Source organism: Nipponia nippon, unplaced genomic scaffold (genome assembly GCF_047370975.1).
Source record: "Nipponia nippon isolate SJK-2023a ecotype South Korea unplaced genomic scaffold, ASM4737097v1 scaffold_2, whole genome shotgun sequence".
NCBI lineage: Eukaryota > Metazoa > Chordata > Aves > Pelecaniformes > Threskiornithidae > Nipponia > Nipponia nippon.
This window is the reverse complement of record NW_028262336.1, coordinates 8,055,038-8,082,961: the sequence shown is the minus strand read 5'-3', so window position 1 is coordinate 8,082,961 and position 27,924 is coordinate 8,055,038. Positions and strand designations below refer to the sequence as shown.

The window sequence follows — 27,924 nt, the reverse complement described above, 5'->3', positions numbered from 1 at the left end:
AGAACAAATCCCCAGGAAAAAGTTACTAACATCAGCTCTGTAAGCCTGGTTAAAGTCACAGAATTGAACTATCACCTTCTATGTAGAATTTTTTTGTACCTTTGTACAACTCTTGGAGCACTCCAGAAATAACATCAACTTAAAATGCCCAGGGCTCCGGCCAGTTAGCAGAATAACTTTCTGCCCTGAGGGCCCAATATCATAAACTTAGTGGTGACTCTGTTGCAATGTCCATACTCAACAGGACCCCAAAATTATGGCAGGAATGCTACATGTCAGGATTAGCGCTATTTGGAAATATCAGGAATATCACAAGGTTGCAACTAGCTCTGTTTACCTTTGGCTATCATAAAGTTCACCTCAAAATAATATAGTAAAAAAAGCAACACTCCTTTTAAAATGTACTATCATGTTAGCATCCTAGCAATATCCAGATATCCTTGGCCTGTAATGAAATTTCTTCAGCCAGTCACGTTTAATGGGAATAGGCACAGCCCTGGAATGACTCTGCAACGCTTTCTGACATCTGATTTTACAGTTGTTCTTCCCAGCTCTGCTAACACCATCACAGTTGGTAAGAAAGAAACAGATATGCTTGCTGGACTACGCACAAATGTGCGCAGAGGGAACATGAGATTGGCTTAATAGAAAAGGCAGAGACAGCGGGGAAAGCAACAGTGGTCTTCGGCGTCTCCTGCGGACAGAGGGGGTTGAAGCACAGGACAGCAAAGGGAGCACCAGCCCTCCCCAGGGATGCGCTATGGGACAGAGGGCTCCAAAGTGGGTCCTGCGAAAGGCCGCTGTGCCGACAGGAACCCCCGAGGCATGACCTACAGCTTAATCGAGCTGTGCCAGAGCAACTGCAGATGTGCGGGCTCCCAGCCACGGCCCGAGGAGAAAAAGTGGGAAAAAGCATGCCTAAGCTTGACCATTGCTGCCGCCAGGGACGAGGGGCTGCAAAATCCCTGGGATGGAACAAGTGGGATGCGGAGGTGGCAGAAAGGGGCTCCAAGCACGGACGCGCTCTGCCCCAGCTCTGGGCAGGTGCGCCCAGCGAGCCTGAGAGGAGCAGAGGGTATGCACGCTACCCAAAGCAACAGAGGGGCCTGTGCCTCCGTACCAGCTCCAGGACACCCCGCACATCTGTTTGGGTCCCTGACAGCGCCGTTCTTACTTTTACTTCCACTGAGAGGGAAGCACAGGAAGAGACAGGAGGGATTTCTGGAGCCATGGAGGCCATGGATGTTCCGTGGCCCTTCAGGAGACAGTTAGGCACCCAACTACTCTGCTGCTTTCTTCCCACCCTCAGCTGAAGAGCTGAAATGCCACGGAGCCCTGGCAAGCACGCAGCCAAACTGGGTATTCCAGTTTGAGAGTTAATAAGGGAGGAAAAAGCCACTAGTAGGCTCAAAAAAAGAAAGAAATTTTAAAAAGAGAAAAGAAAAAGCACAAAAACTATCGAAAGCAAAAGAACCTCAACTCCCTCAAATATTAGAAAGATTAAACCAGAAAGAAGTTGTGGTAGATACTCCACAGTGACAGCCTGTCAAACGTTTCCACATGTGTCAGTAGACTGATCCCAACGAAGCAGCTCTGTGCAACGATGCGACCCCAGGGAACCGTATCTGTGCTAAACAGCACGTGGTCAGCCCTGACTGTGCAAGGGAGGTCTCCAGCTTGAAGCCTTACCTTTCATCAGAAACATTCTTCAGTCATAAACTGACAGTTAAAATGTATTTTTACATCCAAATTGTTGGTTAGCTCATTACAATACTTGGCATCAAATCAGTAAGCACAAGAATGCTGCTAGACATGTGTCATTAGCGCGGGGCTGGAATATCCTGTATGCTCCCTACCCGCCCCCAGCAGCGGGAAACTGCAGCAGCGTTAGAATTACTAGGTTGTTCAGTCTTTGGGGGGGTTTGATTGTTTGGTGTGGGGATTTTTTGGTGTTTTGTTTTTTGGTGGGGTGTTTTGTTGGGTTTTTGTTTGGTTGGTTGGTTGTTGTTTTGTAGTGTTTTTGTTTTGTTTTTTAAGAAAAACTATAAAACACCCTACATTTAATAATTCAAGACCCCTTAATATTTCTAGAGGCTCTTTGGATCTGCCATGTTCCAATGCCTGTCTGCTTTTCCTAATTTTGTAAAAGGCATTGTGTCTGTCTGCAAAAGCGATCTCATTTAATACTAATTATAGAATCCATAAAAGGAGATTTTTGGCATGCAAGGCTACCCGCTCTCTTTCTGGATTCCATTTTTCCATCTTTTTTGAGGATCATCTAAATGCGAACTAATGCAATGTGAACCTAAAAGATGTTTTAATATAGTCCACTATAATAAAGAGATAATTACCTCTGAGTACACATTTGGTTACACAAAACTAAAAGGCACAGTAGAAAAAAAGCCCACCTCCTTTTTGGGAAACTTTGTTGGGAAACGAAGCCATTCATAAGCTGTTTTTCTGGTGATGCTGGGATCAAGAATCCTGATTTGACTAGATTTGTATATCATGTTCAGAGCCGGTTTCTTCCAAAAGCCTTTAGCACTCTGTAACAGGCAAGCAAATACACATTTTTAATGACTATAAACAGTTGATTTTGGTTTTGTAGCAACTCTAACCAGAGTAAAATCCAAGGGCAGGAGGTTGAGGAAGAAGAGGAGCATTGAACCTCCCAGAGTTCAACAAAAACACGTGCCAAATTGTGCTCCTGCAACAGGATAACCCACTGCAGCAGCAGAGGCTGGGGCCGGCTGGCTGGAAAGCAGCTTTGCAGAAAGGTCCCTGATGGACAACACGCACCAGCAGCATGCCCTGGAGGCAGCAAATGCTCACTGTGTGCTTGGCCACGTTAATAACAGCACAGAGAACAGGTAGACAGAAGTTATAATTTTCGAGTACTTTGTATTGCGCCTTTCTGCAGTCTCACAAATGCTGTTTTGGTCACTCCACTGTGCAAGCAAGGGTGTCAAACTGGGGCAAGCTCAGCAGAAGGCCACTAAAACGGTCGAGGGGCTGGAGCATGCAGCAAACAAGAAGGGTCTGAGGAGGCTGGGTTTGTTCAGCCCATCTTCAACTATCTGGTAGGGGTTTACAAAGAGAGACAGGATCCGATTCTTTTCGGAGGCGCACAGTGGAAGGATGAGGAGAAATTCTTTCCTGTGAGGGTGGTGCAGTACTGAAACAGAGATAGTAGAAATATCCCTGGAAATACTCAAAACTTACCTGGATGATGCCCTGAGAACCTGGTATGGCTTTGAACTTGGCCCTGCTCTCTTTCAACAGGGTTTTGGACTAAAGACTTCCAGAGAGAGGTCTCTTCCAACATTATTCTGCAATTCCACTGAGTGCACAGGATAAAATAGTCTGGGAAATGACTGAAGCATGCATGCCAGAACGTGAAACAGTGCTAGGAAGAGGATAAAAAGGTATTTCCAAGAGGAGAACTACTTTGGGGCGAGGAACTGATCAAATATGCAGGTAAGAAAGAAGACAGAAGCATTTATGGGAAAGGGATATTGAGCAGACTGACTGAGAGATCCAATGTTCCCCCCAGCTAGGTGGACTAAGGTTAAAAGCAAACCAGATATTTCACAGGAGAGGTGTGTAGCAAGCTGAGCCAAAGTGCATGAATAATTAAACTCACTATTTTCTGACCACCGAGTATCTCCCAAAGCCACTTCAAGTCACGTGGTTTGAAAACAATGAGAACAACAGTCGTATTAGGGTCGTAGTGGATTGGATCTGAGAAGATGGATTCTGGGTAAGAAAGGCGGAAAGTCGTCCTCCTCCCAACATCCTCTTCGTACCCTATAACAGGGCCGTTATTCATTCTGCAGAGGACAGAAACACAGAGATGGCAATGACTACCCCGCCCACGTCCTTACTGCGCGGTGGCTGGCACACGCATTAGTCTGCAGGACAGACAGCGTGTCCAGGTACAGGAGGGTTTAGTGGCCCAGCATTTAATTATCAGATTACATGAGGAGCAATTACCAGGTGCACTCACCCTCTAATTCAGAGGGATCAAGCACATATGGGAACTTGGCCAAGGTGGTTTAGAATACAATCACACAATTGCTTATCGTGCGTCACTTGAGTGGAAGGCCTTCTATTTGGCTCAAACACAGAAACTGGAGAAGACCAAAGAGAGTATCTGGCTTGGAGAATTACCCATTGCTCCATTCATGCTACTAGATGATCTGAGTCATACAGGAGGCAATTCAAGAATGTTTTAATACTCTTCCCTGTCTACAGCATACAGGAACAGGGATTATGACTGTGTACCTGATGCTGATATGTCTTTATGTTTGCCTTTTTTTTGTTTGTTTGGAGTTTTTTGGGTGTTGGGCTTTTTTTCTTCTTTTTAAATATTACTTGCACAGCTGCCACTGCTTTGGGATACAACAGATTAATAAGCAGTGAGCAGATGGATCAGGTCTCTCTGCTCTGAGGTGTTAGAGGGACTTTGTTTAATCTCCATTTTGCAGTTGTCGCTTGGGGGCTGTGTTGCATATTCTTTGGAGAATGCAGGCAGTCTCTGTATGCTCCGTTACTGCCAACGTGACTGACCGCTCGGAATAGGAGGCATGCTGCTTAGGAGCAAATATTTGCAAAACAGGGTATGCAGACAAAGGAATATTTCAAAGTTTTATCAGAAGTCGTTATTAAACACAGAATGCAAACACCACCTCTTTGTTCATTCACAGTAAACAAACATGTACTATATTTCTGAAACGGTTTTGAATTTAGAGCTGTTTTTAAATGTGTGACACCAGTCTACACAAAGATTTCCATTTTAAGAAGAGTAGATAGATCTACAAGGAGCCCAAATACTTGAAATAGCTTAAAAATAATCCATGGCACTTCCTTGCATCATTATACTACAGCAAAAATAAGTGCAAGGTGGGTTTTTTTTTTTTTTTTGTAAAGCACCAAGTTGTCAGGCAAGTAAAGTTTCCTAAGAACGGGAATATTATCTGGATCACTTTCTATAGTTTTAAGTTTATAAGTGGAGCTACAACTGAAGAATTGCATGTATTCATTTCCACCTTATCAAATGCATGTTGAACTCCAGGCTTTGTGTACAACTTTTTACAGTAGTACTTGAAGACTGAAACGCTATGACTAAAATGAGTATTAGAATTGATGGCAAAGTAACAAAAATGAGATTTTGTTCAATGTTCAACACAATGTTGAAGCAGACAAACTGAAATGGCAGCTCAGAGGTTTTAGTGAAAGAGGGTACCCACAAGCAGAAGGGCTGTTTAATCAGTTACCATCTCAGTTCCTGCAAAGGAGAAACTGATTTATTTTTTTCTTAATGTGCAGAAAATTTTGTTATAATTAGTTCATTTTCAGTTTGCTTGGCACTTGAGTTCCCCACCCTCCCCTTGCCTGTTCCTCTCTGAGCACTTCCCCAGTTTCCCTAGTCCAGATGCCTCTTCTTCAGCCCCCAGCATCCTCTGGTCAGTTAAGGTATCTCAAAACTTCCAGTATGAATTAACATGCTCAAGAAAAAGGGGCAGACATCAACATCATCCTCCAGTTGACACATGCCTTGAGATGGACTTCCCAGCATAAACGTTACGTTTAATCCACTCCGAGCAACGTACATGCCAGCACAGGGGTAAGACAGGCGCGGTGTGGAAGGCGAGAGGCAGGGCTGCCCGGGGATGCTGGCTCACAGCGAGGGGCACATGCAGGGCTCGGGGCTGTCACACGCTTGGACCCATCCCTGATGGCAGCAACTTGCACGTGTGTATCTGTACACGAGGCAGACCGACCACCCAGTGTCCTCCCCTGTATCAATCAGTCTGTGTAATAAACCACTGATCCATTTTTTCCTAAACTTTTTTAAAGGAAGGCTGTGACAGAATAAGTAAAACAGGAAGTTTTGTATGTTTTCATTTGTATAACAACTGAACTCCAAAGCTACTGACTGACAGCAAAAGTTTGTTAATTCTTCGCATGTACAGAAAATGAAAAGGAGATACCATTTACCTTATTATCACGTCATACGAGTCAATTTTCTTCCCTAATGTCTTATTTCGAAGTACTCCTCCATTACCAACCACAACACACCGTCGACAGGCAATGCTGTGGAATAAACAGAACTTTTAATACGCACAACTTCCCTTGCTTCATATTGTTATTAAAGATACATTTGCATTTAGCTGGCTTATTTACTAACTGAGGTCCTGTATCTTTTACGCTCCTTGGCCCCTACAGAGCAGCCTCAATCCTGTATCACAGGCTAAGGCTGCATTCAAAAAAACACAGCTGCATTATTTCAGGGACTGCCAAAGTCAGGAAATGGCTTCTCTCATGTAAAACTATTCTTACACATATCCTTTTTCTAGTGTTTTGCTGTTTAAGATCATCTAATCAGTTGGCGATATGGGTGCCATTAGATAAATTATCTTCCACAATGCTTTAAACTTGCCCAGTCTGGGGTGTGCCACCCAGGCTAGAGTATGTCTGGAAAAACTAACTCAAATTAAGGTGCTTTTGCAATATTGTACGACTCCATAACTCTAGAGATATCCAACATAAACTACGGCAGCAAGATTTATGTTCACAGTTTACCTTACAGGCCTCTGAATTGTACATGTGAAAAACCTGAGCCCAATGACACATGTGATGGCTCTTCATATAATCATATTGATTTTTCTCCCTCTACTTAGAAAGTCCGCTCTAAACACGTTTAAACATGTGCTGAAGTGCGTGCTGTCATGACATAACAAGAGGGATACGCTTGATTAAAAGCTGCATTCTCATATGACCAGATTCAAATTAGATGGCATTATTAAGTATATAAAACACTGTGAGCTACAACATACATCTTATACTACATCCAATCAAAATAGTAATGCCTTTCGGATTTGGAATATATTCAGAGTTAAAAAGCACCCAAAAAAGGTATTATGCAAATGCTAAACTTATGAAGTAAATTCTAATGCTAAGATTTCCCAAGTTATCCCAGATTTTCTAAGAGTATCTTTTGCTTTCTACTGTCTTATTTCAATGCTAGTAAAATGTGTGCTTTGTTTAAAAAAAAAAAAAAAAAAAAAAAAAAAAAAAGAGGCACACAGACAGGCTTGCTGTTTTTTTACTCAAGAAATTTTGCCTCTTTAGGGAAGGTTTACATCCAATGTATAAAGATTGCAAACTCCTCCTTACAGAACAAGCACATCATTTTTTGTGTAAAAATGCTTCTTTCTTTAGAGCAAAAGCTGTTCAACTTGGTTGCAGCAGGAACAATGGCAAAATAAAAACGTTGGTATTTTCTTCAGATACAAACAGGCTCACAGCTTACCGAGGATGAGCCACCTCCCCGCATCACACTCCCACGGTTCTTCAAATAAGAAAGAGGCTCTATGCCATTTCTTACTGTAGGGGACTCCAAGACTGTGCCCTAAAGAATACTATGATCTGTAATTGCCCAGTGTGGCATTTTATGCAGACTAATTAACATCTTTCTCCTCAGATAGTCCAACCTGTTTTTTCAGCTGAGGAGAGTATTATTGAACATCAATGAAAACAGCCCGTTCCAGCTGAGACTGACTGGCATCTCGATGTACAAAGCAGTTCCCCACGTTTCCTACAGAATTGTTAACGCAGTTACGCTGTACTGCATGTGGGCTAGGGAAAAGAAACTGGGCCTCAAAGCAGTGCTGAAAACCTGAAGCTTACAGAAAAGGTGAAATGAGAATAAATTCCAACTGTAAAAAGCACTGTATTGCAAAAGAAATGCTGGGATGGCACCTTCTCACCTGCTGCTCTAGGGCCACATCTGCAGAGGGAGTTGCCTTTAAAAGTTTATATATATATATAAATATTATAGTTTATATAGTTTAAATATATAGTATAAATATATAGTTTTTATATATATATATATATATATATAATAGTGCTGCTAAACGCAGCTCTCAGGGTGGGGCGACATGGAAAAAGCCGGCACACCTTTCTCTAGTGTTTACTGAGCAGCTTAGTAGAAGCCAAGCATTCATAAAAAGATTTTCAGCTAATGCCACAAGTCCATGTGACTCTACCTCAGAATGAGAAGGGTAAACCCCTGTTACACCATCCTGTCCTCAGTATGTTCATTGCCTCTACACCCACAAAACCCTTCCCTTTCTATTCCAGGACTGCTTCAGCCCATTCATTTTCAAATTAGTTTTTCAATCTAGTTTTAAGATACCCTGAGAAAGCAGGCTGATGAACATATGCCTCTTGCAAAGTTTACAGTGGGAGGAAGGGAGCAGAAGTTACCCTTTTCCTGAATTACACTTTGTTACTTGCAGCTATATCATAGAGCTCAAAGCAAGATCCCGGGCTACGGAGAAGCAACAGAGAGGAGAAACAGGAAGGAAAAAGGAAAACCAGACAAAAAACGTGATCAGTAAGGGATGAAGGTGGAATGAGGGAGAGGGGGGGAAAAGTGCAGAATCAGCGTATGGTTGTATCATGTTTTCCTGTCATTCACAGCATGCCTCCATAAATCACAGCTTCCATCATCCCAAACCTCTGAATTCAGTGTCACCAAAAGTTACGTGGCCACAGCTGGGTAACTGAGGTACAAACCTCATCACCACAATGCAAATCCTAAACTGCTACTCATACTCCAAATCCTGGTGGTACCTCCTGGCTAGAGCATCCATCCCTGACGCTTGGTGGACACCCTGGTTTGGCAGTGACTGACACACCACGCCTGAACTCATCTTCAGGTCTCAATAAAAAGCCAGAAAAATTGCTCCTAATCTTGCTGAATATTTTCTTTTATACTCTCTGACTACTTGGTGTGAATTCACAAAAAATGTCAACTCTATTACAAGTGACTTGTATTATTCTGACCATGAGAAGAAGCCAAAAAGTTACTTTCAGGAGGCACTGCTTGTGCTGTCCCTTGTAGATGAACTTTAAGTGATTCCTTATTACATACCTTCCAACTTTTGGCAGAGGCTATGATTTAAGCAGCTTCTTTGCTATGTCAATCCCTAGCTGTTGAAATAATGCCTTCCACTCTGGTATAAAACTGAAGAGCTCTTTGGTTTCTCCTCTCTGCACTTGTGATGTAGCAGGACACAGGGCAGGGAGGGTAAAATAAAACGTGACTTTAGAGCTGGGCAAGTGAGGTTTGCGCAGCTACAGAAGCTGGATAGCTGCTCTCAAGTCAAATCCCAACTCTCTTCCCTCTTACTGACAAATGCAGACCAGATCTTGTTCATGGCTAAGAGCTGACTAATACTACTTGGACAGAAAATGGAGTGAAATTTGAAGTTTGATTAAGCTTTCAAACTCCAGTGCCCTTAATAACATGCATACTCAAAAGCAAAGTTATTAGCTGCCTTCAAATAACCAATAAAGCATCTAACATTGGTATGTGAACTTTTGAAATGGATGAAGTCAACAGGCAGATCAAATACTCCTGATTAACTGTACATGAATATAGTCATAAATACAGTCAAACGAATTAGAAAGACCAGCTTTTAATCTGTTAAGCTCAGGAAGTCGAAGCGGGCCAACTCAAACACTCAGTCTGGCATGAACATGCTATTTCTGAATTGTCTCCTCTCCTTAGCTGCCCGCCCCCAGTATTCAAGTGTCTCCAGTTACGATCATAGGTCTATGTCCACAGTAGCACAGATTCCACTGACAACAATAAAGAGGGAGGGAAACGGTTTATGCTAGAGTTAAGAAACAGAACATAATATCATAGGAAACTGATGTATGAAATGGAGATAAAGAATATGTAGCAAGGCTGGACTGTATTCAAAGACATTTAAGGTAAATAAAATGACCTGTATTTACTGTACACAGAAATCAACACTTTGATTTTCAGCAGACTGTTACTCCCAGATATTTTACCAACCCCACTTCTCAAAGTTTCCCTTTTCACAATGTTTTTGTATTAAAAAACCACGCACTCACCCGAAAGGGTGAGTAACACTCATCCTTTCTCCAAGTCAATAAATTGGCAAGCAGAGAAATAAATTCAGATGTCCTTAAACAACATCAGGTGTGCTACAAGTGAAATCTAACAGACTGAAATGTCTGGAGGTCCAGCCTACAAGCACCAGCACAATATTGATGAAAGTGAAAAATACTAAGACCTCAGCTGTAACAGTTGCTATAGTAATGGTTTGAGTGACTAAGGGATTGCATTTAGGTGTTAGAGATCTACTTAGAGTACAAATGGATCCCGACGCAAATCGCATGGTAACTGATCTCCAACATCTAAATGCAAACCCTTCCGTCACTCAAAGCATTGCCCTATTCACGTGGTGTACAAGAGCCTCTCAATCTCAAGGCCAGGCATTAGTTTACATATTTTGTTTACATGGTGAAATGCTAAGAGAAACATTTTCCTAGACTATAAAAGAAAAATATTGTTAAATGAAAATGTAGCCTTTAAAGGTCAAAAGGCTTGCATCCTCCACATTCCACTGAAATGCTGTTTCTATCGAAAAGGAAAAAGAGTATCTCAACTTCAGCTCCATTAACACACGCCCCCGTAGCCAGCTGAGGAATGCAAATTATTTCCTTTGAGGTTATTTGGTGAAAGGAGGATGGAGAGGTCACGTTTTGTTGACTCAGGATTGTGTAAATGCATTTGTAAGAATTGTACTGCTGTTGAGCTTAGAGTCCCAGTGAGTAATTATGAGGAAATGGGCAGAGTGGGCGTTCAGAGGTTACTCTGTGGATATACCTCTAGCCTGGAAAACCCTTCTCCTACAGGCTGTTCCACTGAAGTCAGTGACACTGTTCACTTCCAAACAGTGTTGGAGAACTAGATCTTTACACTGTGACAATTCCACCTAAGTTTGGAGAATGGCACTGTTCAGAAAAAAATCCTTTGTAGCTCACTATGTACAGTTTTACTTAAGTTGCACACAAATACAGCTATATAAGCATCATAGATTATAGCCTAATATTTGTTAAAATACTTCATAGCAGGTTCCCCCACTCTGCCCCAAGAAAAGGTTATAGGAAAATTCAGTTTGCATTCTGCCAAGAAGGCTGAATTAGGCAGCAGCATTACAGAGCTGCCTAATAATTCTATATTACCGGAGACTGTTGTTAGGATTCATTCCCGAAGTGCTTCACATTTAAAAGCCACTGTATCTCGGTTAAATGTAGATATAAAAGCTCTTCCTTAGTACAGTGATTCATGCCCTAGCAGTGCTATACACAAAACCTGATAGATCTAGAAAGAATATATTGTATGAAGTCATTGTACATTTGATTTGTTTATACTACTGCCTATTAAATAGTAATAGTCCTCATTTTGCTTCATTATTACTGATATATTACTTTTATGAAAATGAAGCATACTTCCCAGAACCACTAAACATATCTATATCTCAGAGAACCTACATTCAAAGGATAAATACCAATTACCTTACTTTCGATCTACTGGACAGACACTTCCATTTAAAAGGTTCTATGCTGTACTGCAAGCGTCTCTACTCTATAGCCAAAACAAGTATGGTGCTGAACTTGTGATTTCAGAAAATTTCTAATACAACATTTGGCATTCTCCTTCAACCTCCAGACAAAAGACTAGCCTTGGTCATCAGCCAATTCTATATAAGTTTTCCCAATTATCACACTCCTGATCGAAAACGGGTTTTTCCATTTTTTTTTCTTCTCCTTAAGAGTAAACCTGAACATCCTAGAAGTAGATACTAAAAACAGGGAAAGGAAGGAGTACAGTAGGTGAAGAAAAGGAAAACTGGGTATTAAAACCAAGGTAATTCTTAGGCTTGAACACCGATTATTTTGTTCATATTCCACCCAAGTTTAATTAAAATGTAATCCTGGCATTTGGCTTGAAGCAACAATCTTCTGTTTGATCTCCTTGATTAAAAAACAAAACCAAGTACAGCCAACCTCAGCATTATTTGCATTCAACTCTATTAAGAAGGCTGCATATTAACATGATATGTGGCAGGTTGTCATCCCATTTGCTAGACTCCAAATCTAAGAAGTCACTTGCATCACTAGGTAAACACAGGATTTTAGTATACTTGCCATCCCTACTACACTGCCATGAAAAAAAACAAACCAAAACAAACAAAAAAACCCAAAACAAAACAAACCCCAACAACAAGAAGACACACACACTGAAAGACCCCCCAAAACCAAATAAAAAAATCCCAGCAGAAGTGGCTTCTAACCAAAAGATTTAAACAGGGCAATCTAACACATGCTCCACTCCCTGGTTGCTCCCGAAATGCCAGACACAGCGCCTTCCTTGGCTGCCCACATCTCCCTCATTCATGGGAAAAGGAAGCTAAGCATACAAAGGTGTGCAGCAGGCCAGTGGATAGATATAGCGGCAACAGGATATGCGTCAGATTTCTTCTGCATAGAAACAGTCATAGGTTTGCATCTGCTTATCTCAAACATTCTCTAGCTTACACTAATAATGACTTTGAAAGAGGAGATCACATGCCATTTTTAAGGGGTGGTTTCATTTTCCTCAAGTATAAAAATATACTACAGCAAGATGGGACTGCATTCAGCTAGCAAATTCCTAACTCACTTATAAAAAGAAATCTGTAAGTTTAAGCTCCCTAACAAAAAAATATTCTTGAATGCTGGTGCTACATATGTTTAACCCCAAACTTATTTAAATCTTGGAATCAGTTACATATTGCTTGGACACTGTTGGTCAGATCTGCATCTTGGCTAACTTGAGCGATTTCAGGATAATGCCACTGACATTCCTTTTCCAATAAATATTAGATATTAAAAATGCAATGAACAGAAACAGTAGCAAATAAACCATCTCACCTGTCATCTTCATTGGGAAGTCCACAGTTCTGCAGTCTTGAAAGGGCTAAATGAAAATATTGCTCTAGAAAGCAAATATAAAGAAGATTCATGAAAAAGTTCAGTGCTTTCCCATATAAAAATAAGCATCCCGCCCTGACTACAGCATTTTCAGACACAGTAGTTTTTACACACTGCATATAAAAAACTCAAAATAAGAACACTTGTAATTTAGGGCCACAGGTCAATCAATGATGCCAAAGAAATTCAGGTTTATCAGACCTCTTCTCTGGGAAGCTTTTCCTGCCCCAAGACTCCCCTGTTGGAAAATAGCATGGGATTTGTATCAAAAAAAATCTTCAATACGTAAAGCATTGGAAGAGTTTCCAAGACCTGCATCCTAATTGACTTTTGTTTTTTCATCTACCCACCTTCAGCTGAAAAAGAAACAGCCTTGACCCAAGAGGAGGGGCTGCACAGCCAGGGACAGTAACAGCATTACATATCTTGGGGGAAGACATCAAACCAGCCTGTGCTCACTGGCAAAGCTGGGCAGAGGCACCTTCCCAGCCCTCCCCTGCTCTAACTGAGAAGGGACCTCAACTCATTCCCAAACATATTTTTTCCTCACCACAACCCCAGAGGTGCGGGAAAACGCACCATCCTTGTTACACTGATGGAGGGCAAATCGAGAGTCTAAAGCCCAGATCTGCAGGGTAATAGGAAGGTGCACTGTTCAGTGTTAAAAACCGAGACTTGAGATTTTACAACCCTTTCCAAAAGGGCGACTAGGATCCTTAGGGTCTCTGGCCCCATTTACCCTGCCCTGACAAACACGTGCAGCAGGCATGAGCAGGCCAAACGCTTTGCACGGGTACGGCAGCCATGCAACGGCGGGAATACCCCCTGCAGCCCCAGTGACACCCTCCCTCGTGGGAAAAGTTAGCCCAGTAAAAGGAAAATTTGGCTGATGTAACTGCCCCAACCTGAGGACTTCTGCCTCAGTAGGACTGGATCCCAATCGGCTTAGGTGTGTTGACTGAGCCCCATCACACTGACCCAGCTAATATTTCACCAAGCAAAGCTCTAGCTAAATATCTTTAGCACTCCAGCCCACATACAAACGAAAGGAAGCTGAATAAGCTCCACTCTTCCTCACTCCCACCTTTTTGGAGCTTCTCTGCTAAGAGAAGAAACCCCAACATGGTGGTTTTTTGTTAAAAACAGGAAGGTGTCAGGGCAGAGGGACTAAATAAAACCATTAAGTCACTGCTAGATACCCCCAAAAGGATTGGCATTGGTGAACAGAAAAGACCAGGGCCAGAGATTCAGGTGGCTTTACACACCATTTAGGTATTTCTGTTTAAAGACAAGATACATGGGGAACACAAACCTGCTCTCTTTATTCCATAAGGTAGTTCAAATTTATTGCTCCCGTGGAACTCTGCCACTCTGAGAAAATCATTAGCGCACAGGAACGGGTATATTTTGTCAACACTAATGAAGGGAAAAAGTAAGAACTTTCAAGAATCCACATGAGGTATTTGAATAAGCCAGTAATTCATGCAATTGCTTTTAAAAAAAAGCTTTCTTTATCCTACTTCAAGTATTATCAATTTTTAAAAGAAGAAAATTTGAACACGAGGAAGAAAGGAGGTGACAGAAAAGGGGAAGATTTTGTAACAGAAAAGATAGGTAGAGTGAGATAAAATGGTTTCTCTGCTAGTATAAGTTATATAGACTCATTAAAATCGCATGACTGAAAGCTTACACCATGAGACAGCATATTTAAGAGAACACGTAACCCAGAAACACAATGAATAACTTCAAGTTTGAAAAGCACATAACAGAGGCAGCAAGGAAAATTAAGTTATTCTTATATATGGCAACTTAATAAATAAGAATGGGATTTGAAACAAGGTGTTTTAACTTGAAAATACCATCTCCTGAAGACTTCAGCTTATTTGAGATGCACTCGCGTTCCAAACAAGTGGCACTTTATTGCCGTGTTGACATTAGTAAGTAGATTGGGGCAACAGGGGTATATCCATACAGCAAAAAAGTATGGAGTTCTCATGTCCACATTACATGCTTTTTTTTTTTTTTCCCCCTCTGGACTAACTCTAGTAGGGTCCCATAGATTGAACACCCCTTAGCAGCTGCAGCACATCAGGTGTGCTCCTGCAGTGCATCTTCTGGCTTAGCCAGAAGTCAGATGTCTGAAAGGAGCCCAAGTGCACATGTGCCAGGGCCACCCTGCGATGAGAAGCATAGGACATGGAGATCACAAGGAGGTTTGCCTCAAAAGTGCATTCCTGCAAACCAGAACATGATGGCATCGTACCTTGTAACCATCAAGATAGAAAGAATGGGTCACTTCTTTCTTCAAAAGACAGTAACCACGGACAAGGGCGCTCTCATAGCAGGGAAGGGACTCTTATTACCATATCTGCCAAGCCAAGCCAAATGAATGAACAGTAGACTCAATCCTGTCACATGCTACCACGCCCTTGGCTTCACCTTGGAGTTAAGTGGACACGCACTCACTGAACCGGTTGACTTTGTAGCGCTCCTGCATACTAGGTCTTATATTAAAATGTTAACACAGAAGTATACAGTCACAGAGAGAAAACCTAGTGTTGATCATAAATACCCACAGCCAGCACATGATTTGTTTCTTCATTAAGAATATTATTGGCTGATAAAAAAATACCTCCCTCTCAGTTTCACAAATCAAGTATCTCACTCTTTAAGCTCTACATATTCAGAAGATACTAACAGTAAAAAGAAAAACAAAACCAAAAAAACAACAAAACACCACAGCCCACACACCAAGAACTGGGCCACAGGTTAACTAAGCAAGACCAGGTAACTTTGAGACCTCATGCACTAAACACCCATATTAAATTTAATAACTTGCCTTGCTGTTCAGAAGCAGCTGGTAAGCTTAAACATAATAAATCATTTACCTGCTGCAAAGAAATTCTTAATTCTAGTTCTTCTAGCTCTGGTTCCTTTCCAATAAATAATTCTGCCAGGTTAGAAATCCTTTCAACCTCCCCAGGCTATTACCAAAGTGCACAGACGAGATCTTCAGCTTGCGCAAACTCTCTCTGTGAAGGAGCTATGGAAATACGCAAGAGACTCTGTTCTAGCTCTGCACCTACCTTCTTCTCGCTGCACATCTCTGAGTCTGTTCCTGCCCCCTCGCTCAGCACCAGAGCCATCCTGCTGTGCCCGACACAGAGACGGCCTGGGCACGCTCCGTGGGCAAGGGACCTAGAACCACCTCACTGGGCCAGGCAGCTAACCAAAACTCAAAGACTACAGGACTGCTTTGTGGAGGACAAACTTGAGATCCTTCCATGTTCTTTAAAATAATAGCACTGAATTAAAGCCGTGTTTTCATGCACACAAAAAGGACCAAAAAAAAAAAAAAAAGAAACAATGGTGTCTTTGTTCAGAGTTTTAAGACTCCTTCAGCCAGGACTTGGTCTAAACATCTTCCCAAGCTTTCTCAGTGCCGTACGCAATGTTTGCTCAGATAAAACACCAAGCCAACAATATAGCCTGTCTGCTTCTGATCCTGTAGCACTTCCTTGATCTCTCATTTAAGACTTATGCTTCTCATAACAGAAACTCCCAGTATTTCCTCGCAAACCTCTTGGATGCATTTTTGTGACCAGACACCTCCTTTGTTTTGGGTTGAAGCTCTTCCTTTTTTCATCTGACTCCTGCTTTACAAAGGAAGCTTCCTATGAGTACCTTAAAGTGAAGGACACCTCACAATTCAACAATACTATCAGAGGAACAAAACCATGAATAATCCCAAATTTCATTAAAACTGAATGCCATTAAAATTAAAATTCCACTGAAGGGGAAGAATCTTATGTCATGAAAGACTGGATGAATTTTTGCACATTTCATACTCCTCTTTCCAAACAAAATGACGAGATGTTCAAAACTTCTCTGGTCCCTGGCTGCTACAGAAATACTTAGCTACCAACAAATTTTGATCTTTTAAGTCCAGGTTCTTAATAGCAGAATGACTGAGTTTCGGTCTTGGACATGAAGGCTTCTTTTATAGAAGCAGCATGGGGAAAAAAAAATTAAGGCTTGTATTCAATCATTAAAATAGTTTCACTGCTACTAGCTACAATATCTGAACAGGAAGTTTTTACTTATTCAGTACACACACCAGCATGTTGAGCTAGTTGTGTGGTATTGCTCAGCTGCTGATCAGTGGCAACCTAAACAATTCATGTTGCCACAACCAGGAAAAGCAGCAACGAACCCAAGCCCAAAAGCTGTTACTTCCAGAGGTGAATCAAAATGTGAAATAGTCCAGAATATGTAAACAGCCCATTTCTACCTCAGTCAGCACAGCCTTTCCTTTCCCCCCCACTTCCCACAGAAGACTCACCCCAATAAAGATTCAAATGATGGTTTCAGGAGACAAGTGTCCAGCGTGTTCGTTCTCTCCACAGCCATAGGTGGCAGCCTGCGAAAGAGGAATTTCAAAGAAATAGCAAGAACAGGAATAGGTAGCAGCAACAAGGTAGGGAAACTTGGACAAGCCAAATTACTAAAAGCTGATTACTGAGTTAACACCACACCCAGTTTTCATGATTGCCTCTGTCTGTATTATAAAGATGGACCTTTCTTGTTGCAGTACCATTACTTTTACTAGTAAAGGCTTTTATCTCATGGTGCTGCTCCAAAGGGTCTGCAACCTCCATTGCTCAGCAACTCTGAAAGCAGCCATACTCAGAGGTGAGATCTCAGGCCCACCTGCAGAGAAGCAGGACACCTGGGCTGAACCACCCCTGCAGCCATACCAGATAGCATCATCAGCACTCCTCAGAGAGGACAGGGGAGTCTTGTTCGGAGAGGGGAATAGACAGCACCACATAGGGTACTTCAAGGAAAATAAGTCATTCCTCTCATAATAAGGCTAAGACTTACATTTCTAAGCACATTCTCACCTTGGCGATTTAGACCAACTAATAACAAATATGAAACCCAGAAGGGAGGGTAAAGTTCAATGTGAGCAATGCGTGCATCTGGGCTGCATTAAGAACAGAAGGATGAAACCACCACATTAGAATCACAAGCCAAATAGACCATTAAGGTTAATTGCTTTTGGTAACCTCAAGTTGTCATGTGAACACTAACACTGAGAAAGCACCCTGTGAAATCTATCAGCTGGCCAGCTCATTGCTTTCCAGCATCAGCCTCACAGATGGCATTTTGCAGGATGGCTTCAGAGAGAGCAGAGGCCTGCTTTTAAGTTTTAGCATCAGCACTCATTAGTCCCACAAACCTAATTCCAGGAATTTACTAGCACAAGATCTGCTTATACATGCACTTGCACATCACAAGTGAACCACACCTCTGATACATTAAGTTTTAAGCACAAAACTTGTCCTCGTAGCTCTGCTAATTTTACTCAGGTATTAACTCAGAATTGCAGAAATTTGGAAGTTGTAAACAAATGTCCTTCCAACAAGTGTTGGAATTGTTACAGACAGTCACTGTAAGTGGCCATAAATATTAACCAAACACTGGAAACATGAAATGGACAAAATTCCTTTCTGCCAGACACGTTACAATTGTGTTCATAACAGAAACAGCCAATGGACACAGCTGTATAATAACCAATTGAACAGGAAGCGTACAGACAAAGGCTACAGATTTTAGTCTCAATCCCTCTGACCTGCCCAAAACCCAAACAAATAAAAAAAAAAACACCACAAAAATATTTAAGTGCTGAACTTACTGAGTAACTCCACTAGTCTCATAGGAAGTAGGAGTTCTCACAGAGGAAGTCTGTCCATAAAAGCTAATCCTGCAAAAAGGGAAATGTCACAACATTGTGGTTTGCTATGAACAGAAACCACGACAGAAAGCCATTCGTATCAATTGTATGCTATAAATAATACAAATAGAAGCACCATCAATCACTGTTTTTAAAAGCTGTCACTATTATCTTCATAACACAAGCACATTAGTCAGTCCTGATCACAGCTGCACAAAGGCCAATGGAAACTCAACTTCTTTGATAAGCACCCTGAATTTTAGGTCCCAAGCCACCTGTCCCACGAAGCCTGGAGAAAGCAAAAGCTCAATTCTCACAGGGTCACCACTGGGACTCGACAAGTTTCAAGGTGCCCACCACACCTGCAATTATTCCCATGTGTGGAGCAGGTCTCTCCCACATCATTTATCAAACATCTGAAGGAACAAGCTAACACTAAACACATGGGGTGGGAGGAGATATGGACATGCGACACACACAAATAAGACCTCTGTCCTCACCTGAACACCTATTTTCATGAAACTCAGAGGGGCTCCCTATCTCTGAGGTCCTGACCTCTCCATACAACCAGGCTCAAATCAACTACTAGGTTTTAAAGTGACACGAGAGAAGGGGTGACAGGACAGAACAATCACATTCATTCCTTCACAGTACAAAAAAACAAAAACACAATAACAAAACACACACAGAGTAGTAATCACTTCTGTTGATTGCTAGTAAACAGCTGATCAGCAACACAGCAGCTCACAGCCACATCTCTCGTACAGCCATGAGGGTGTTTGCACTATAAGTGAACAAAGCATCACCATACCAGTAGAGGTTATTTCTCCACAGATTTCCATGCAGTATACCGTACATAACAGCAGCAGCCAGGATAAAAAACAGAAGAATTCGTTTCATGACTGGTAGACCTGAAACGTAAGAAAAACAAAACAAGAAATTTATATCCAAGTTATGCTAGTAACATGAATTTTTATAAAGCATCTTGAAGCCTACAAAAGGAAATCATCATTGTTACAGCCATTCTCCACCACCACAAATCTGATGGGGGATCACTCCGGTTTGATTTCTCACACAAAGTCCCAGTGACAGGAGCTGAATGCTGCTTTGCACCTACCACACACGCATACTCTGCACAGAAGCACTGAGAGAGGCTGACTCTAGGTTCTCTCTGAAGACACAGGAGGAAGATGGGCTCTTCCAGAAGCATGCCAGAGTAGGAGCTCCTTTCTGTCCACTGGCAGCCCAAAGAAACCAGCCTCTTGGATTGGAAGTTGGCCTTTACAGACACCTGCGCATCTCCTCTTTCTTGCGCCACCCACTATCAGTTTCCATAATTACACAGTTAAACAAGCATTGGCACTTTGCAGGAGGCAGACAGGCTGATGCCGATGAAGCAGAACAGGGTATGAGCTGCCACAAATTGCTACTGGCTTTTTTCGGATCACTAAATATTCTTAAAGTCTGGTTTTGGACATTTAAAGCTGCACTGAAGCTGTCTACTTATGCTCCTGTGTCCTGCACAGTCTCCAGCTCCTGACACAGGCCAGACTTCATTGCTCAAGTGACAGAAAAATGCTATTTTCACACATTGCAAAGCAAGGAAGAGAAGTTAGGACCCAATCTGTGGAACTTACTAAGTTATGGAGAAATAGCAGAAAGTGTTCATTTTTCAAATAGAGTTTTCACCTCATTGCAGAGTCTACTAAAAGAAAACCAGAGAAATAACAGAAGCTCATGTATCTGGCAAGACATGCTGGGGGAATAGTAAGTTCTGCATTGCTCATGTCTAACACACTCAGCTGCCCTTTCAGTAGCTATGAATGAACTGTTGTTGCTTAATCTTCTGAAAGTCCAAAATAGCCATTCTGGCCACAAGTTACTGTGGAAATTTACTCGAGAGCTATACCCTTCTATTATTTTCATTTCTCCCCCTTATGGTAAGCAGGTTCAATGCACACATTGCATAAACACCTACTTGCATCTCTATATTTTAAAGTGAAGGTAACAAACAGCTGTCCAGCAAAAAGCCATATCCAAACATACTGCTGCATCTTCCAAGAGCAGAGCCTTTGGCTTTATGGTTTTTTTTCTTTTTTTTTTAATTTTCTTTTTTTAAATTCCATGTTGCTTTTTAGAATATTTAGAATTGCTCTTATTTTAAACCTGTGTTAAACAGCCCTAAGGTAGTACAACTCAAGGTAGATCTAGTCCAAGTGATTTACAGCAATATGCTTGATGCTAGTAACATCTTAACATCATACCTTGTCTTAAAGGCCAAGAAATTACTAGACCGCGCTGCATTTTGGTATTAAAAATTGAGAAGCAAACTACTACCACTCACATAGCTGCACCCCTGAAGAAATACCTAACAGTAAACTATTTGTTACAATGACTTGAGTGCAACAAGCTACTGCTTCCTTATTTTTTTTTTCCCCCCATATCCTTCACAGGAGTTTAATTGTAGGGTCAGAGATGGGGTTTCATAACAGCACCTACCAGTAACAAAGCCGTGCGACGAACAAGCTATAATCTATCAACCATAAGTATATCCCTCCAGGCTGTCTGCTCTGTTCTGTATGAAATACTCATAGGCTGCAGCTGTTGCAATTTCAACCTTTCATCCCTCCTTGGGAAGTAACACTGCTTCCCTTACAGCTCCAACTCCCTTGACTCTTCTTGAAGAGTCACTGCAAATTTTTTTTGACAGTCACTCTCAACTTCTAGAGCAAACCCTGAGTTTTTGGAAATAATTTTGTAAGGTTCTTTCCCTAAAACTGCAAGAACATTAGAAGAAAACTCACCTGCTGGGTTTAGTCAAGTGTCATTAACAGCAATTGGCTCACTTACTTGAAAAAAATACTGTGCTCTTTGAGGGTTTTTTCCTTTCATTGTCAGTATTTTTATCCCCTCCTGCTTTGCAGAAGTTTGCTAAAATATCCCACTGAAGTGGAAATCAACTGTTTACTTTTTACTCCCTAATTTAATCAATGCAAACTTCAGTTAAACAACAGAACATAACGAACCAGCTCTTCAGATAAAGTTGCTAAATTAACAACTGATTAAATTGTTGATTTTGCTGACTTCAATGTAAAAGATAACCTTGCTGAAGTTAGACCAAACTACAAAATAGAGAAAGGACAAGGCAAAGTTGCCCATAAAAGGTCTTTTAAAAACAAAAATATTATTCATAACAGTATTATTTCCAGAGGAATAAAAAAAAAAAATTGTTCTGTTTGTAAAGTATTTACAAAGATATTTGTACAGCCTGCAAAAAATTCATTAAAACGAGAATATAAATCAACATCGTTCTTCAAACAGGATCATAAGGAATCTGTAAGAACTTTCAGTATCTTATGTAGGACATTCAACCTGGCGCACATATGAGAATGTAGCATCATTAAGGGCATACCTAACTCAGTTCTTAGTAACATAAAATGGTCTTTAATTATACAAGTGTCTTCCCACCATCCCATCCCCCGGTGCCTGGCTTCATTCAGTGCTTTGAAGAGAAAGTTCTATGGTCAAGAAAAACAGTCTTTTTAGTGAAGATTTTTCTTAATCTACTTTAGTAAACAGAACCATTGCCTTGTTCACAGAAGAAATTATTCTGGGTGTATTTTTAATGACGACAGTGTTTTCCAGCTCTCCCTTCCTGTTTTAAAATAGCTGAGTGTTATAGAAAGTTAATCAAAGGAAAACAAACTCCTACAATGCAAATATTGAGCTAGAAAATTCCAGTAGTCAGAGACGCAAGAAAATAGGCAATTGAGAAGACACAGTTCAGATGTAAAATGACAGTCACGTTCCAGCTTATTTATCACAGCACAAGACACAGCATCTTGGTTTAAGCCCATCAACCTGACTGACAGAGGTCATGGTGCCCTTAGGTCAAGGTCCGTCAGGGTTAAGCAAAACAAGGAGGACAAAGCTGAACTCGACTATTCAATTCCCTCCTCTTTCTAAAAAGCCTATAGTGATCCACACAATAAAAGGGGCAAGAAACCCAGCATGCCAGTGCTCGAAGTTCACAGTGTTAGCTGGTCAATTTTCTGAAAGGAAGCCAGCAACGGGATGTGTAAGTGTTGTAAAAAGATTGGTGGGCATTTTTTAATAACAACTTCCGCTGTTCAACTTCCCACCCCTGACAAGGCAGAGAGCTACAATTACAGAACTGGACAAGACAGACTCTGTTACGCTATTAAGAGATCTCAAGAGATCAGCCTGCACCTCCTGCGGACAGATGGGTCCACCCCAGCTCCCACCAACCAGAGAGATGCATTTGGGTACATGACAAATTAGCTATATAAGGTGAGAGGCTAATTTTTTCTTCCCTTGGTGAAGTAGGGAACCAACGTCCTTGTCAGAGCTACATCTCTACTGACAATTAGTCTTTATTCTGCTGCTTCAGTAAGTGTGGTATCTGATATGAGCCACTATCTCATAGCCTCTGTTTATCTTTCAACTTACATATGCAGTTGATGCAGCCGTGCCACAGAACAAAATAATCATGCAGGAAATTACAGCTGTTGGACTGGGCAATCACATGACCACACTACAATCACCTTTTTTCATAACACTTATAAGCCTTCCTTTTGCTTTCTTGCTTAAAATTGGGTTGTTAATAATACAATGCAGGAGGCTTTTCCATCTGTCCTACTTATTTTGTAAAGCACCTTTAACTATTACTGAAGTAAATAGTTAATAAATATTTAACGAAAAAGTGGTTACTACTAAGCTAAATACTACTCATCTTAAAACAATCTTAGCTCCCTACCTAGTCTTGTGACAGTTTAACTTCTTGCTGTTGCAATTAACTGACAGCATGAAAATGTCACCTCACTCAGACCTCAAATTCCTAGCCCTTGTAGTTGTGGGGGAGGAAGGGAATTGAGCTTGCAAATGTGCTTTGAGTGGGCCTTGGAATTTAAAGGGACAGCCGGAAAAGCACATAAAAGCCTACTAAAAAGTTTAAAAAGAAACAGCAGGATTTTTAAGATGTAGTCAGTATTTAGTGGGCTCGCTTGCGATCACCAGCCCTGCAGCACTGCTTCCTTTTGCTCAGGATGTAGTGCATGCCTGGTGGAACAACTACGCAGCAAAAGGACAACCAAGAAAGGAGTTTTCTCATGTTGTCATTTGCCTCACATTAAGCTGCCAAAGCATAAGCACATTATGGCACAGATCTATAGATTTCTTCTGCCAAATCTATACACTATTCATCATGAACTCTTCCAGTTCTTGCTCCAAGTATGTGCATAGTTCATTAATTCTCCCCCTCTTCAGGAAGAAAACGCTGTAGCAGACAATACAATAGCACTGCAGCGGAGTCTTAAAGGTAGTGAAGTGGCTGAGCCAGTCTAGTGCCTTCCCTCGCACAATCCTTAAATTTTTTCATCATTTCCAATGCTCCTCTCAATTTTAGTTCATTAAGAAACAGAAGTCCTCAGAAATATTAAGTCTAAATGAGGAAGAAAGGCAGATATATTGGATTATCCTAGCAAAGCGGCCCTGAATTAAAACTACATCTCTAACTCTCCGACATGAGCAACTTGGTTTTGAAGCGGTAAGTTTAACAGCATCTTAATTGGGAAACTTCCTTGCTAACCTGCCCCGCCCCGCACAAAACCAGAGCAGTTACTCCTGTTCCTGAAGGCCTGCACAAAGCATGACACCAAAAAACTACGGTTTTACTGTGTCAAACTGTCATTGGGGACTTCCACCATCACACCACACATACAATTTTTACCAGCAGTTAAAGATTTTTCCTGCACTGGAAGATAAGATGTTTTCAGGCTCCTTCTGCCCTAATCTCTTTCAACAACGAGGGATTAAGCAGTAGAGGAAGAGTTTGCTGACTATGAAAACTGGAGCCTTCTTCCCCTCCAACAGCATACCAAACCAGCCATTTAGTTCCACAGCATCCTGATAACTGTCAACAAAGACAGTCTTCCTCCGGAGACAGCTTCTCTTTGTTAAGGAAGGTTTCCAATGCTTCCCCTAACATTTCCCCTTTCTCCAACTACTGCAGAAAACCTGAAAAGAAACAGCAAGATAGTCTTTTCTCCAGGCACTCAACAGCAAGCAATGATGTCCAGTAGATGTAGTATCACAGTAGGAGTGATGTTTAGTAGATTTAGTCAACCCTTGTTCTTTATCAACTACTGCAGCCTGAAATGTAGCCTCTGCTGACGTTAATCTGTTGGGGAGAGATGCAGGCTAGAGCTCTGTCCACCTTTGACCTTTTGCGTGGCTGCACACTAATTCAGGACAGGCCGCAAGAGTTAATAGATGGGGTTTAGGGCCCAAGTGCTTGCCTCCCTCCCTTTCATCATCCTGCTAATGGTGAAACCTATTCTGTACCACAAGAGACAGCAACGCATTTATCATTTTGTGGACAAGTCATCATTTTTGTCTTTCAAGTATAGAGACCAGTATTTTGCTCCTCACCAGAACATGCCTGCCAGGTGGGTCAAGCAAGGAGGAAAAGCAACTTAATCAGCATTTTTCACTGACAATCGGCATTTCAGTTTGCTTCTGTCCAAAGTCTTCAAGGAGATCTCTGCATCACTTTCCCTCTTGTGTGACTCTCCAAGTCCTACTTATAAGCTCAGAAACCTTTCCTACATAGGCATATCCTTCGGCTAAAAGGTATTAATTAAGAATCCCAGTCCAGTCAAACCTATTGTATTTTTACTCCCTGCAATCCTAATTTACCTAGAGAGGACGGCTGGTGGAAGAGGGTGGTTAGCTCCCTTCCAGAAGGCTCCAGGCAGGCCTGGGAACAAGGAGAGTTTATCGCTGTCTTGTGCGTAACAGGCAACGCAGCACCTGCACCCCTCCAAACCTTCATCTCCAGCCCCACACTCTCACCCCATTCCCATTACCAGCTTTAAATGCAAGAAACCAGATATGGTGGCTTGTTCTAGCCAAACCTAAGCCCTTCAACATTTCAGGCAAGATCTGAAAAACACGAGTTTGTAGGCTTCCAGGAAGACACGCCATCAATAGAGAGAGTTTGGCAAAAGCTGCAAAAGGCCTGCAGCTCCTGACTTGCTCTTACAGTCTTATCACCATGCTCAGGCTCTCTTGTTCTTACCTCCTGTTTATCTAGTGCAGTATCATCTGTTCAGTGGTGTAACTCCTTTTTCACTCCTTTTCCCTTCCTCTGCTTGAGCACCCAGGAGCTTTTACATGTGCCCCACAGTGGGAGCAGGAACGAAAAAAAAAAAAAAATGAAAAAGCCAGAGAAAAGGCGAGGTTGCATGCACTCATCAGACTGTCTCTTGGATAGCAAGACAACAAGAATACAAACCTAGGTCACGTTACTACAAGCTTTTTAAGGCTTACTGAAACAGCCCCCCCTTTTGGCTCCAAAAAACTGCTGTGATCCTGTTCTCAGAGGTACTGCAATCAATGATGTGCATTGTTTCACAGAGATATCACTTTTGGGCCTATCAATGCAAAATGTAATGTCAGTTATACTGACACTTGCACTAGCTCCACGGATGAAAAACAGAAGTACAAAGCATCAGCCAGTGCATCCTGCCAGAAAACCCTGATGAGCAAAACACAATGGAGCCCAGGCATTAGGTATCACTGAAATGGCCCTCAAATAGGAGCAGTATTTGGTGCCACTCTCTGATGCCGAGTTAATTAGCCCTGTTGAGAGGCAGAACATGTTACCTCCAGCTTGGGGCTATCACAGGGTTGCTATGCCACCCTTGAGAACTGAGCTAATATTTTGGCTCAGATTATCACAGTGCAATGTGGATCCCTGGCACCAGCTCAAGCTGACAGCATGCTCCATTGCATGGCGTAGACACACAATTAAAACTGCAAGCATAGAAGATAGCTGGTTTGATATTTCTCAGCTGGTGAATGTTGTTCTTAATTACTTTTTCCCTCCAAGATAGAAAACAATATTCCCTAATGTTCCAAAATGGCTTGGGGCTCATTCCAACAACAAACACACTTTTTGTAGCAGAGTTAAACACTGCTAACTTGAGCTTAAAAATCAGCCCTGGGTAAATCTAAATCCCACTTGTGGCTTTAAGGGGAAGAGGAACAATAGTAAATACTGGATTCTCATCTAACTGGTGCTTTCTAAGTATCACAGTTTTCCAGAAACCTTACCTATAATTACGATCAAGAGTACGATCAAGTCCACAGCCTCAGCTTCTTGCCTTCTTTTGTGCCTCGAGACGAGGACTAGAAGGAAGCGGCCAATTTATGCAAATGTGCACAAAGTTGGGAACAGACATTTCCATATGCTTTCCTGTCCTGTCCCTCTACAGGCCTCCCCCAACACACTTAGCCTTTTTTCTTTTTTTCTTCCACCAGTGCACTTGAACACAGACCAGCAGTTACTGCCATGCCCAGCAGCCACAGAGATGCACTGCTGTACAAAACCAACTACTTTGGGTTTTGTCAAGAGCTAGCCTGCGCATGCAAAGTTCAAAGCAGGTACAAGCTGAGCACAGATAGCTCTGCTTCCTCAACTCCCAAAGCTTTCATCAAAGCGAACACCACAAATTCAGCTCTAACTACACCTTTAAAAAAATATCATTTAAAAAAAAAAAGTCAAATTCAGTAACACAGCCTTAGTTGAAAGATTTCTTCCAGCCCTGCTGTACTCTCCCAGATTAACCTTTAAAGCTTTAGCCAGCCTAAGCTAGGCTGCTATTTATATATTACACATCACAGGTGTCAGTATATGTCGTGGTTTAACCCTAGCCAGCAGCTAAGCAACACAGCTGCTCACTCACTCCCGCGTGATGGGATGGGGGAGAGAATCGGAAGAGTAGAAGTGAGGAAACTCGCAGGTTGAGATAAGAACAGTTTAATAATTGAAATAAAAGAAAGTAAAATAGTAGTTGTAGGAATAATAACAATAATATGCAAAGTAAGTGATGCACGATGCAATTGCTCACCACCCGCTGACTGATACCCAGCCCGTCCCTGAGCAGCGATCACTGCCCCCCAGCCAACTCCCCCAGTTTATACACTGGGCAAGATGTCATATGGTATGGAACAGCCCTTTGGCCAGTCTGGGTCAGCTGTCCTGGCTGTGCCCCCTCCCAGCTTCTTGTGCACCTGGCAGAGCACTGGAAGCTTGACTTAGGGTAAGCACTACTTCACAACAACTAAAATGTCAGTGTGTTATCAACATCATTCTCATGCTAAATCCAAAACACAGCACTATACCAGCTGCTAGGAAGAAAATTAACTCTATCCCAGCCAAAACCAGGACAGTATAATACATGATAGAACAAAATACACAGAGAATAGGTGCTATAAATTCACGCAGCTCCTGCTGCGTAATGTGG

General features: G+C 41.8%; 1 protein-coding gene across 15 annotated transcripts in view; it reads right to left on the bottom strand.

Moving 5' to 3' along the window:
* ST3GAL6 (ST3 beta-galactoside alpha-2,3-sialyltransferase 6) overlaps positions 1-27,924 on the bottom strand; it is a 53,243-nt gene that overhangs the window by 6,172 nt on the left and 19,147 nt on the right. For 7 of the 15 annotated variants that reach the window (XM_087758333.1, XM_087758334.1, XM_087758335.1 and 4 more), the window contains 8 exons: positions 19,407-19,506; positions 18,557-18,625; positions 17,201-17,278; positions 14,171-14,274; positions 12,799-12,862; positions 6,001-6,096; positions 3,644-3,830; positions 2,409-2,546 (listed from right to left, as the gene is read on the bottom strand). In XM_087758333.1, the coding sequence (XP_087614459.1) occupies positions 2,409-2,546; positions 3,644-3,830; positions 6,001-6,096; positions 12,799-12,862; positions 14,171-14,274; positions 17,201-17,278; positions 18,557-18,625; positions 19,407-19,495 (825 nt within the window). In that variant the 5' untranslated portion in view covers positions 19,496-19,506. Of the gene's footprint in view, positions 1-2,408; positions 2,547-3,222; positions 3,407-3,643; positions 3,831-6,000; positions 6,097-12,798; positions 12,863-14,170; positions 14,275-17,200; positions 17,279-18,556; positions 18,626-19,406; positions 19,507-20,232; positions 20,301-27,924 lie in introns of those variants that run through there. The other 8 variants (XM_087758341.1, XM_087758342.1, XM_087758340.1 and 5 more) reach the window with 4 other exon arrangements.